This window comes from Gamsiella multidivaricata, assembly GCF_025024155.1.
Source record: "Gamsiella multidivaricata strain RSA 2152 chromosome Unknown BC939scaffold_118, whole genome shotgun sequence".
NCBI classification, from domain to species: domain Eukaryota; kingdom Fungi; phylum Mortierellomycota; class Mortierellomycetes; order Mortierellales; family Mortierellaceae; genus Gamsiella; species Gamsiella multidivaricata.
The window spans coordinates 53758-64285 of NW_026251826.1; the positions used below are offsets into that span (position 1 = coordinate 53758).

General features: G+C 47.1%; 3 protein-coding genes across 3 annotated transcripts; 2 read left to right on the forward strand and 1 right to left on the reverse strand.

Annotated features, from left to right (window-relative positions):
- The first annotated feature begins 1447 nt into the window (after positions 1-1447).
- Positions 1448-2164, forward strand: BC939DRAFT_468476 (uncharacterized protein). The gene has a single exon (XM_051557907.1). The coding sequence runs from the start codon at positions 1571-1573 to the stop codon at positions 1805-1807; it is 237 nt and encodes a 78-aa protein (XP_051406704.1). The 5' UTR covers positions 1448-1570; the 3' UTR covers positions 1808-2164.
- Positions 2165-5305: 3141 nt separating this feature from the next.
- Positions 5306-7120, reverse strand: BC939DRAFT_35724 (uncharacterized protein). The gene is made up of 2 exons (XM_051551671.1): positions 6790-7120; positions 5306-6623 (listed from the first exon to the last, which is right to left on the reverse strand). The coding sequence occupies exons 1-2, from the start codon at positions 7079-7081 to the stop codon at positions 5560-5562; spliced, it is 1356 nt and encodes a 451-aa protein (XP_051406705.1). The 5' UTR covers positions 7082-7120; the 3' UTR covers positions 5306-5559.
- A 1329-nt stretch (positions 7121-8449) lies between these two features.
- BC939DRAFT_468500 (uncharacterized protein) lies at positions 8450-9326 on the forward strand. Its single transcript, XM_051557908.1, has one exon. The coding sequence runs from the start codon at positions 8721-8723 to the stop codon at positions 9123-9125; it is 405 nt and encodes a 134-aa protein (XP_051406706.1). The 5' UTR covers positions 8450-8720; the 3' UTR covers positions 9126-9326.
- The last annotated feature ends 1202 nt before the right edge of the window (positions 9327-10528 follow it).

A 10528-nucleotide genomic window follows, 5' to 3' on the forward strand; every position in this document is an offset into this window, starting at 1 on the left:
TGCAAATCCCTTTGGAAGATATCAGGAGAGCTGAACGATGGGTACATGGCAATGGAAAGCTGGAGAATTACTACCTCAACGAGTATCCGTGGAATTTTGCGTTTGCCATAGCAGGCTTCAAGGAGAGGCCGTTTCATTTGAAGAGGAACGAGGTATCGCCGCCCTTGGATCTTCAGAGAAAAGTCTTCCCTTTTATCGAAAGCTCATTCGATAACGACAAAGGGATGGACCAAGCATGGCGAAAGGAGTGCGATATGGAGATGATGGAGTACAATCCCAATGAGAAAAGTCAGCTTCGCGACATCAAGCCTCGGATTCCTATGTCTAGCACATACGAGAAAGCACCTGTTCATTTTTCCGATTCTATGAGGGCCAAGAAGTGCTACCTACGGATGCTTCTTCGTACGCGACGAATTATCTTGCAGGATGCAGCCGAGTACTTGTGTGAGTATTCGTATCTGCAATCGCCTTTGTTAAAGAACAAAATTTTCCAGACACAAGAATTTCAAGAATTCAAGGGTCTTGTCAAGGAGAGACTGCAGATCAAAGAGCGATCAATGCCTGACGGCATTTCCCCAAAGGTCCTACAACTGTTCGCAAATCAACGAGAAGAAAGCAAAGAGGAAAAATCCCGGCTAGAAAGGGTTATTACAGCCTTGATGGAAGAGCGGCGAGAAATGCGGCAAGAGATGCAGCGAGACCGTGCACAGCTGACTCACTTGACGGCACTGCTTACCGCCAGACCGATGTCGCTACCCATACCAGCAGCACAGTGGACAACAGGAGCATTGTGGTCGCCAGGCCTTACTTACCCTCATACACACATCCCGCATACTACCCGCCGCCAGTATCGGAGTCTCCCAACTCTTGCAATAATTGTTCATCAGCATCAGCACTGCACACTATGCCTGCAAGAGCTACTGCAAAGTCGATGACAGCAGGGCCTGCTCCACCATCATTCTCAACAAGGACACCTGCCGTGTTGCCAACAAGGGGGTATGCCGAAATCGCCCCACGCCCAAAGCAAGGCGCTCCAGACCCAGATAAGGCTGAAGAGTTCTTTGAAATCAGTTACTATCTTGAATCTGCAGGGGACGTCTACGAGGAGTACACAAGGTACCGGACATATCGCGCCAGTCAGAAAAGGCAGGGCAAAGCCGAGGATATCCTGCCGAAAACGAGAAAGCAATTGAGCAATAGGAAATTCATCGTCATGGAGGTCGAACATATTCAACAACAAGGAATCCAAAAAGGGCTGACCAACAAACAAGCACTTACTGAGGCATTCGCCCAGTTAACGCGCTCAATGTCTGAGACGTATGGTGGAAAGAAGCTGAGCATCAATAAGATGGTCGAGTATTGTCGCAAGAGGGTGAAAGGAAGAGAGAATGGAAACAATGAAAATAGGGAACACGACGCCCAAGACGTCCAAGAAGAAGAAGAAGAAGAAGAAGAAGAGGAGGAGGAGGAGGAGGAGGAGGAGGAGGAAGAGGAGCAGCTGAGAAGAAAGAGGCACTGAAATGGTGTAATAAATTTTCCCTTGCGTTAAGAAGCTCGAGAGCAAGTAAACATGGATTATTTTTTTTTTTCCCTCTTTTTTTTTTCTGCGTGTATTATGTGTGTAGGCAAGGTTCACGGGTCCATGGGTCAACACACCCCGTCGCCTTTGGAACGTCTACACACATCAAGCGGTAAGATGGCAAATGTGTGCAATGAGAGCATATTTTGGCCGATTTTTGGTCGTTTCCAACTTTTTCACTTTTTTCCAATCCAGGGCGCTCTAGACCAAGGGTTTTATTGGATTTGACTTGGAAAAAAATCTTGTGGCTGAAAACCAGTCGAACCTCTCTAAAATCAACCAAACATATCGATCCCCTCTGAAGTAGGAGGCCTAAAAAGGAAATTACATTTCCGACCTCCTTAACTGGAAGAGAGGGCTGGGTCGAGCCTAGGAGACCCCATAGTAGAGGGGGAGATTTTGTCCCAGCCCCTCGTCAGCAAGAATTGCACAGACGAGGTGGCTGGGTTCAGAGCTTCTGGTGGCAAAAGTTGAAGTGGTGGCAAACAGAGGATGGCAAACAGAGGATGGCAAAGATGGAAAGAGGAGCGTGGGAGCGGTGGCGAGCAATGAAGGAAAGTCGAAGGCGTGAGACCGATGGCGAAGACAAAAAAGGGGGCCGTGGCGAGACCGTGGCAAAGGCAAAAAAAGGGAGTGGCAAATTTTCGCTATTTCCTACATCGCAGGGAAATAAGGAAAGTGACGTCATAGATTTCTTTGTGTGTGTTTGCTGCTTCTCGCTTACCATTCCTATCTTGGTTATCGCTTCTCATCTCTCCACCCCCTACTTTTTCATCAACGCCTGTCTTTTGCCACCGCTCCGCGCCCTTACTCCCACGCACCATTCTTACGACCTTTCCTCTCCCACCATTGCTACCGCTCGCCTCGCTCTTCTCATCATTACACGCCCCTATTCTTCTGCCCTCTTTTGCCACTAGCCCAACCCCATCACCACGTCATTACCCTTATCTTCGCGCGCCCCTCTTTTTCGTCGTCTTTCTTTCTATTCTCGCCACCACTCTCACAGGCTTTTCATCATTACTCCCTCGCCTTTTCATCTCCCACCGTTGCCACCACTCCCACGCCCTCGCCCTTCTCGACATCACACTCCTTTTCGCTTGTTTTTTGGAACAGTGGATTAGGAACACCTGCATGCTGCGCATGCTTCACGTCAATCCAGACTGACTCTCAGTTGCCTTCCGTACGTGTGTCATCCCTCGTTTAATGATCTTCACTTTCTGTCTGTTCCTCTCGTTGTTCCTTTCTCTTTTTCTACACCACATCCTTCGCCGTTTCCCCCTCTCTCTTTATCGCCTCCTTGTGTCTCACCCTCCCTCTCTCATATTCAATTTTCGCTTTATACGAGACGTTTCAACATACGCATCAATCTCTTTGTATCATTGACTTCGTTAACACCCGTGTCGCAATTTATTCGCAAGGCCTATTTCGTTACGTGCCAAGTAATTGGGATCGGTAAGTGGTCAACCAGGTTTCTTTTGTCTGGTATTTTTTTTCTTCCTTTTCTTTTCACTTGTAGTTTGTTGTGTTTGCCTTGTTTTCGAAAATCGAGGGTATGATTCATGGGAGGCAGACGAAAAAGGCCATTGTCCGTTCATCATAAGCCGGAGCATTGCGCTCGTTTATGATGGATAGTGTCATCTGCCTATTCTCCATGGGTGTAGGGTATTGATCTCGCCATCCCCTGGTTAGTGTGGAGTCGTCGCGCTTCATTATTAGTCCTCCTCTCAATGAGCAATTCTAAGCGTGAGTTGTAGATGGAGAGGCTACTTCGACGCCTCTTGCCCGACGATGGTTGGGTCAAATCCCCTGGTAACTTGGGTCCCATCACCATACATTCCCATGTCCCATTACTCCCTTGCTCTTACTGTTTCTTTCCTTCTTTTAAAAGTTATTCGATAATCTAATTTCAAAGCCTGCGCTAACGACTCTGCCATTTTTTCCCGCAATCTACATCTCTTTCTGTCCCTTTCTATCTTGAATTCGCCATCGCCACATCGCACGTCCCTAGTATACATCACCCTCGAATACTCCAGCTCCACCTAGCCTAACGGTTTCTACGTTTCCATCCATGTCGTCAAATGAATCCACCTCATCCTCCACCAATCCCCTTTTCGAGGAGCAGACGGACTTTCTCCTGCAGCGACACACTTTGCCATTTGAGAAGCTCCTGGAATCGTTCAACAGGCAATATTGTTTTAAAACGAGCGGTTCACTCAGCGATGCACTGATCAAGGGCGCCACGCGCATTCTCAACCGAGGGCCAGATGCTGATATTAAGTCTTGGGCTGAGGACAATAGGGTATGAGATGACGTTGTATAAGATGATATTAATCAATGGCATTTATCACTGGGTTCAAGTGATGATCGTGCACCTCCCAAGAGCGAAATCTGATCGAGCAAAATTCGACCGTTGCCTGGATTTGATGTTGACGCTCAAGGTAACATATTATAGGAAACAACAAATAGCGTATCATGAGCCTCTATAAAATAACCTTAAGAGTATCTTAAGAAGATCAATACTGATCCTTTCCTCAGGACTCCCAGCCCTACCCCAAACAAGAAGACAAACCCTTCAAATCTCACCCCCACCAAGAGGCCTTTTGTTCGGCCTATTAAAGCAGACCTAACTGTCGGCTTTTGATCACCATCTTCCTTGGCCTGCTCAGCCTGTATTTCATTAAATAAAAGCCGTTTTTGTCAAAGGTGAAGGGTCTGTCAGATAGTGGGACCACAATACGAGTGTCAACAATTTACAATTTATTTTTGTAAGGCGGGAATCGGTGACAGACATACGAACTCTGTCTGCATTCTCATATAGGTCTGTTTTACTCTTTTAAGATCGACTGATAATTCAATATCGAGTGGTGAAGGAGAGTGAGGATGCTTTGCAAAAAAAAAATTGTTGTTGGAGGCAAAGGCGAGGGGTGCGAGCACATACAGAAAATACTTGTTGATGTTGAGGGGAAAAAAAAAGGAACTCTTGGCTGCCACAAGTCAGTAGTTCAGACCCTTGAGAGTGGTAACAAACGCAAACGCTACCTTAAGACCAGATTTATTAAAAGAACGGACCACTCATCGACAAATGGGTTGATTACAGTATTCTGATTGATAAAACCAGCTTGATCTGATAAATAAAGGCGACGGAAAGACTCTCTTTCTCTTTGTCTCTCTCGCTCGTTTTTTTTTTTTTTTCTTGTTGTTGTTTGCATTGCATTGCCGCCTTGTTTGCATGCCCCAGACCATGATCTCCCACGTCTGTCCAGTGCACCAGCGGACCATGTCTTAGTGAGGCTCTCAGACTCAAACCTCTTCTCGGTAATGGTTTGATCGTTGTCCATACCCGTCCATCGCACCAAGTGCGTTCTTGCAAAAAAAAAAAAAAATACATGCAGCCCCTTAGTGTCTCTTTGGCGTTGCCTCCAAATGTTGTCCCTGGTGTTGTCAATGGATGTTGTCGATTGGTTTTGTCCCATGTTGAAGCCTTTGTCTTTTCCAATCCGTCATTCCTTGCTGTTTCAGATCCGTCATTCTTTGCTTTTTCCAGCCACCTTGTTTTTTCTCATTCCTTGATGTTGTGCTTTGATGTCGTGTCTTGGCGTTGTCCACAAGAGTTGTCCCTTGATGTTCCCCTTTGTTGATCAAAGATGTTGAGGATGATCAAGACTTTGAGGAGTATGTGAATGTTCACGGAGGCAGAAGAGGTACGTACTACAATTGAAGTTTGCATTGCAGACTACTGACCTCACTACAAGCCTACCTCTACCAATCCACCGGTCCACCAGTCCAAGCTATATTATGGATGAACACCATGGTCACTTGGTTTAGGATTTTTAAGATTTGTTAACAGCATGCTCGCTTGGTTTAGCTTTTTTTAGGTTTTTTAGGGGCGAGCATGGAGTCTCTTGACAGACTCCATGGGTCTTTGTAAGGATTTCACATAGAGTGCAGGTGCTCTATGTAGCGAATCTTCAACACATTGACTAAATCCTCCACAAACTAGTTTTAGACTTTGGGTTGTTCATGAGTGTCGGCAGGGCAATATAGATCTTGCCATTGTGCCAGCGTCGAAGCAGCTCGGCCCTGACGCGTGGAACCCAGGTCCGTCGATTGCGGTACAGCATGAGCGAAGCCATGGCAATGAGGGTCAAGACAAGAAGCACCAACCGCCAATGGTATTCCACCCTCCAGGTGAAGTGAAAGTGCTTCTTCTGCAGGCAGTTGGCGTCGGGAGCAAGGCGCTTGGTAGGATCCAGCTTCACGATGCCTTCGCTGACATCGTGGGCAAGCTTGCAGGCGCGGCACATGGACTCGTCGTATACTGGGGGCCACGACAACAAGTCGGCGCTCTGGTTCCGATTGGTCCATTGCCTGACAAATATTGGCGAAAGGTCGCTGACAGTGGGCCTGTGGGTCGAATCCTTGGGGTACTTGTACCACAGCCGCTCCAGGTACCTCTCATCGTTCTCATCCAGCTCCTTGACAAGGGCCGCCAGTTGCTTGGGACTGTATTGGTCCGCTTGGATCAAAGCGTTATGAGTCGCCGCAAATGGTCCGTAGTCGTTTGGCCCGTCGACAATGGGAATAGTGGCTGCCTCGTACGTACGAATCAGCTTCTCTGTAACGTAGAAGTCGCAGTTACTGTTCTCGAAGGCGAGATAAAAGCGATACGCACTGACTATTTCGAGGTCGGTCAAGAAAGAGCCGTCGGCGTGTGTCGGCCACTCGCGGTTGCGGGTGTTACATTGACCATAGATGTCGACATCGATGTATTTTTGGAGTTGATGGATGTAGTATTCACGACCATTGGATGCATGGCAGTTACTAACGATCCATGCAATCGGTGCAAGCCCTTTTCCGCCGTTGAATCCCTGATTCCGCATTGCCTTCTTGTACCCGAGCGTAACGGGTGGTGGTGCAAGGACGGTGTCGAGGACGCTGCTGTCAAAGTAAGGATAGACAAAGTCGGAGCTGGGGTGGTAGTTGAACTTGTATGTGAACTTGCCGATGACCGATTTCTTCCGCTCGAACCACTGGGGTGGCTCCCCTGTCAAGGATGAGTTGAAGAAACGCAAGGGGGAGGTAAACTCGAGGTTAATAAGATTTTCAACAAAACGTGTAGTCAAAATTAGTGGCTGTCAATAGTGGTTATGGTCGGTCAGGTCCAGGTATAGGAAGCGAACAAATAAAAGGTGAAAGAGTGTCCCACATACATCCGTAGAGAATCCAAGCCTTCTTTCCCGCGTCCATGTCTTTCAGTGGTGGCAGATCTTCTGGTTTGTTGAAAGCACTGACCGAGTCGTCGGCCTGGTATATACTGACGAAGATCAGGGGCGATTCATTGTACTGAGACTGGTCAAGAGGTTCGTGGTAGGGATTGTATTGAGTATGGCGGCAGATGTATGGCAGATTGCAGTTGTCGACAGATGTGCCGTTGAAGAGTCTGAGCTCGTCCTTTCCCCACCATAGCAGCGGGTACTCCTTCTCCTGAATTGGGGTGTTCATGGCGTGATGGAACGGTGAGTGCAAAGAAAGAGATGAAAGAATCACACGTTTTTTTTTTTTTTTATTGACGCCAGATCCCACCAGACGCGCAGGCGTGCCACAGGCTGCATGGTCCAAACCTCGGCTTGGACTGTCAGCCGGCCGATAGTTACCGAAAGATAGCTAACAAAAGGCCCCCACTAAACTAATGTAAAATGAGGGCCAAATACCTATGATGCACACTCTGAGTCGCATGGTTTCTAATACTTGAGCCGGGGCCCAAAACCGCTACGCAACGATGAAAGAATCACACTTGAGAGCCAGCCCTCAACACAGCCATAATCACGTGATCAACCCCTGTCGCGACTGGCGACCGCCAATCCGGGACCTGAGACAGCCGAGGCTTGGACCATGCAGCCTGTGGCACGCCTGCGCGTCTGGTGGGATCTGGCGTCAATAAAAAAAAAAAAAAAAAAAAAATCCAGGACCTGAGACAGAGTCGATTTGACTGAGGATCAACGTTCAGTGTTCGAAGAAATCAAAGATTGATTAATGCGATGGATTGTAAGCGTGATAAGATGATATTGCAGAGCGTGGCAGCACATCAGGATTGGCTACAGACTGCGCAAAAGCAGGATTCATTGCGATGCGCGGTTGTTTGTCAAAGATAACTTCATGCCACGCGGAAGCATTAGTCTGATCGCGTGTCATATGGTTGTTCGCCAGCATGAACAACCTTATTTTCTGCATGGGCTCTAGGCTCGTCCCCAGCCCTCTCTCTAAGCGCAAGGTAGCATGCTATATATGAATGTGTGTACGTATTTGTATGAAGAAGGTGTTTGGCATGGTGGTTGAAAGAGGAATCACGGTGAAGAGCACGGTTTAAATCTCTTTTTTCGATCCTCAGAACCATCTCTGAATCTCTCTCTACTTCACACGCTTCATCACGATCCTGACCCTTTTGGAATTCAGGGGTGGAAGCACCAACCAATGAAATGAGTCCGCGTCCCCGATCTCATCTCTTTCTTTCAGAATGACTCATTCTGCCAACTCTTCATCATTACGGTTTCTCATCCCGTTAGTCAGCACATATGCATCATGATCACATCCCTCCTGTGGTCTGCATTCTTTTTCTTTTTTGATCTTTGATCTCTCTCGGCATGGTGACTGTGGTTCAACAATTTTGTTTACGCCTTGAATCAAGCCCCATGAGCACACTTCTTCTGAAGAGAGGCAAATAATAATATTGTGCGCAGAACCTTTTGAATAAAGACTCAATCGGATTACTTTGCTGCATAGGCTGGTATTCGTATGGCGTATGAGAAGGATGTCCACGTTGTACCCGGCGACGTTATCACCAGCGTCGATAATAGGCATCACATCGTTTGCAGGTATTTCGGTTCACCGTGGATCGCCTATTTACCAGCCCATTAACCCCAGCGATGGAGGGGAAGGTACTGAGCGACCCACAACGGCTGAGAAACAGGCGCCAATCCAGTTCAGCGCCGCGCTAGTTGACTCCAGTCAGCAATGCACGGACAATGACCACGAGGTCATTGACCTGAATACGATTGAAGACGATGAATATGGAAAAGCGTACGAGAATTACACCGTGGAGCATAATCCTCTCAACGACTTTTACGATGGCTATCCCGTTTTTATGCCTGACGAGAATTTAATATTCATAAAAATCAACAATTCTGTGCGACGCAAAGGCGATAGCCTGGACAATCGCATCATTGTCCCCGTCTACATTTATGGCGACAAGCACATGGCACTTGTTGATACTGGTGCATCGCATTCATTTATTGACACGAAGATCGTGAGCCAATACAATATTGCTGTCATTGAAGCAACAGGTCACGTTGAGCTGGCAGACAAATCTACCATTATGAGAATCGGTGAGACAGAGAATGTTGGAGGAAGCGTTCTATCCGCTCCGTACGAGGTCATCGAACAGAAATATGCGATTTTAATCGGCATGGATCATTTCTATCGGTTCGGCTTCAGGATTGAAGGTCTTCCTGATGTGGAAGAGTCTACCCATCGGGTACCGGAACCTTAAGAGGATAGCAAGCCTACTCTCAAGCGTCTCATGATCCCTGACATCGAGAAGGAACCTGAATTTATAGCTGCGAAAGAGAAATTCATGCGCTATCAGGCCTAAATTGGAAGAATTCCTTTGACAAGTCACTGTCCGATTCCAGAAATGAAAGTGTTTCTTCCCGTGCCTGAAGGCACAGTTGTGTTTCGTAGGTCACGTCACTTTGCTCATGCTCAATGCCCCATTCTAGACGAGGCTGTAGAGAAATGGATAAAGGACGATGTTGTTACATTGGCTCCGCCCAACAACCCGCACAACAACACACTGACCTTGGCTGCGAAGAAGGATCTTGAAGGGAACAAGACGCTCTGGCGGGTCTGTCTTGACCCACAACCGCTGAACGCTCATCTACCAGATGATAATTTTCCCTTGCCACTGATTTCTGAAATTATGCAGAGTGTCGGAGGCAACGACATCTTCACTACCGTCGATTTGCGTCAAGCTTATCATCGTCTGCCAATTCATGAAGAGGACCAACCCCTCACGGCTTTTATGCACAATGGGCAACAATATATGTTTAAAAAGGCACCATTTGGCCTTAAACCATTATCGAGTTTGTTCCAACGTGGAATGTCTCGCATTCTAGGAGACCTTGATTTTGTTCGCAAGTTCATGGATGATATCATCATCAAGTCCCAGAATCGTGAAGGTCACATTCACCACGATGAGAGCGTCATTGAACGCCTGAACGATGCCAAACTCATTATCAATCAAGACAAATGTAATTTCTACAGCACCCAAGTTGCGTTACTCATATTCATCATCGATCTGAAGGGCAAGCGAGTCGATCTCCAAAAATTGGCTAATATCGATGACTGGCAACCGCCTACCACTGGAAAGCAGGTACAATCGTACATGGGCACTTTTAATTTCTTTAGGGAATTTATGCCTATGATCAGTACTATTGCTGCTCCACTTGATGCTTTGCGCAACGAGCCAGGCACATTTGAGTTAAACGAGATACAATTGCGTTGCTTTAATGCACTGAAGAATATTCTTGTGCAGGCACCTGTATTATCATTTCCGAATTTTGCTGAGCCCTTTTATGTCGCCACAGATGCATCTAACGTGGGTATTGGAGCTGTCTTGTACCAGCTGCCTGAAGACGAAGAGAATCCCAAGAACATTAGATATATTTCATTTGTCGCGAGGTCGTTGCAGGAGAGAGAAAGGAAGTACTCCGCAACGCAGAAGGAGCTACTAGGAATAGTATTCGCTCTAAAGAAATTTCATTATTATTTGTGGGGTAGGCATTTTACGTTGTACACGGACCACCGCGCACTGACGTTCATTCATTCTCAAAAGGAGATGAACTCGATGCTCACTAGATGGCAAGAGACCATCCTGGATTACACATTTAAAGT

Excerpts from the sequence above, each read along its gene's own strand:
- BC939DRAFT_468476 (XM_051557907.1), top strand. The coding sequence starts at position 1,571 with ATGGATTATTTTTTTTTTTCCCTCTTTTTTTTTTCTGCGTGTATTATG.
- BC939DRAFT_35724 (XM_051551671.1), bottom strand. The coding sequence starts at position 7,081 with ATGAACACCCCAATTCAGGAGAAGGAGTACCCGCTGCTATGGTGGGGA. Across the intron at positions 6,624-6,789 it reads GGCTTGGATTCTCTACGGAT|GGGAGCCACCCCAGTGGTTC; the intron begins GTATGTGGGACA and ends CATCCTTGACAG.
- BC939DRAFT_468500 (XM_051557908.1), top strand. The coding sequence starts at position 8,721 with ATGCCTGACGAGAATTTAATATTCATAAAAATCAACAATTCTGTGCGA.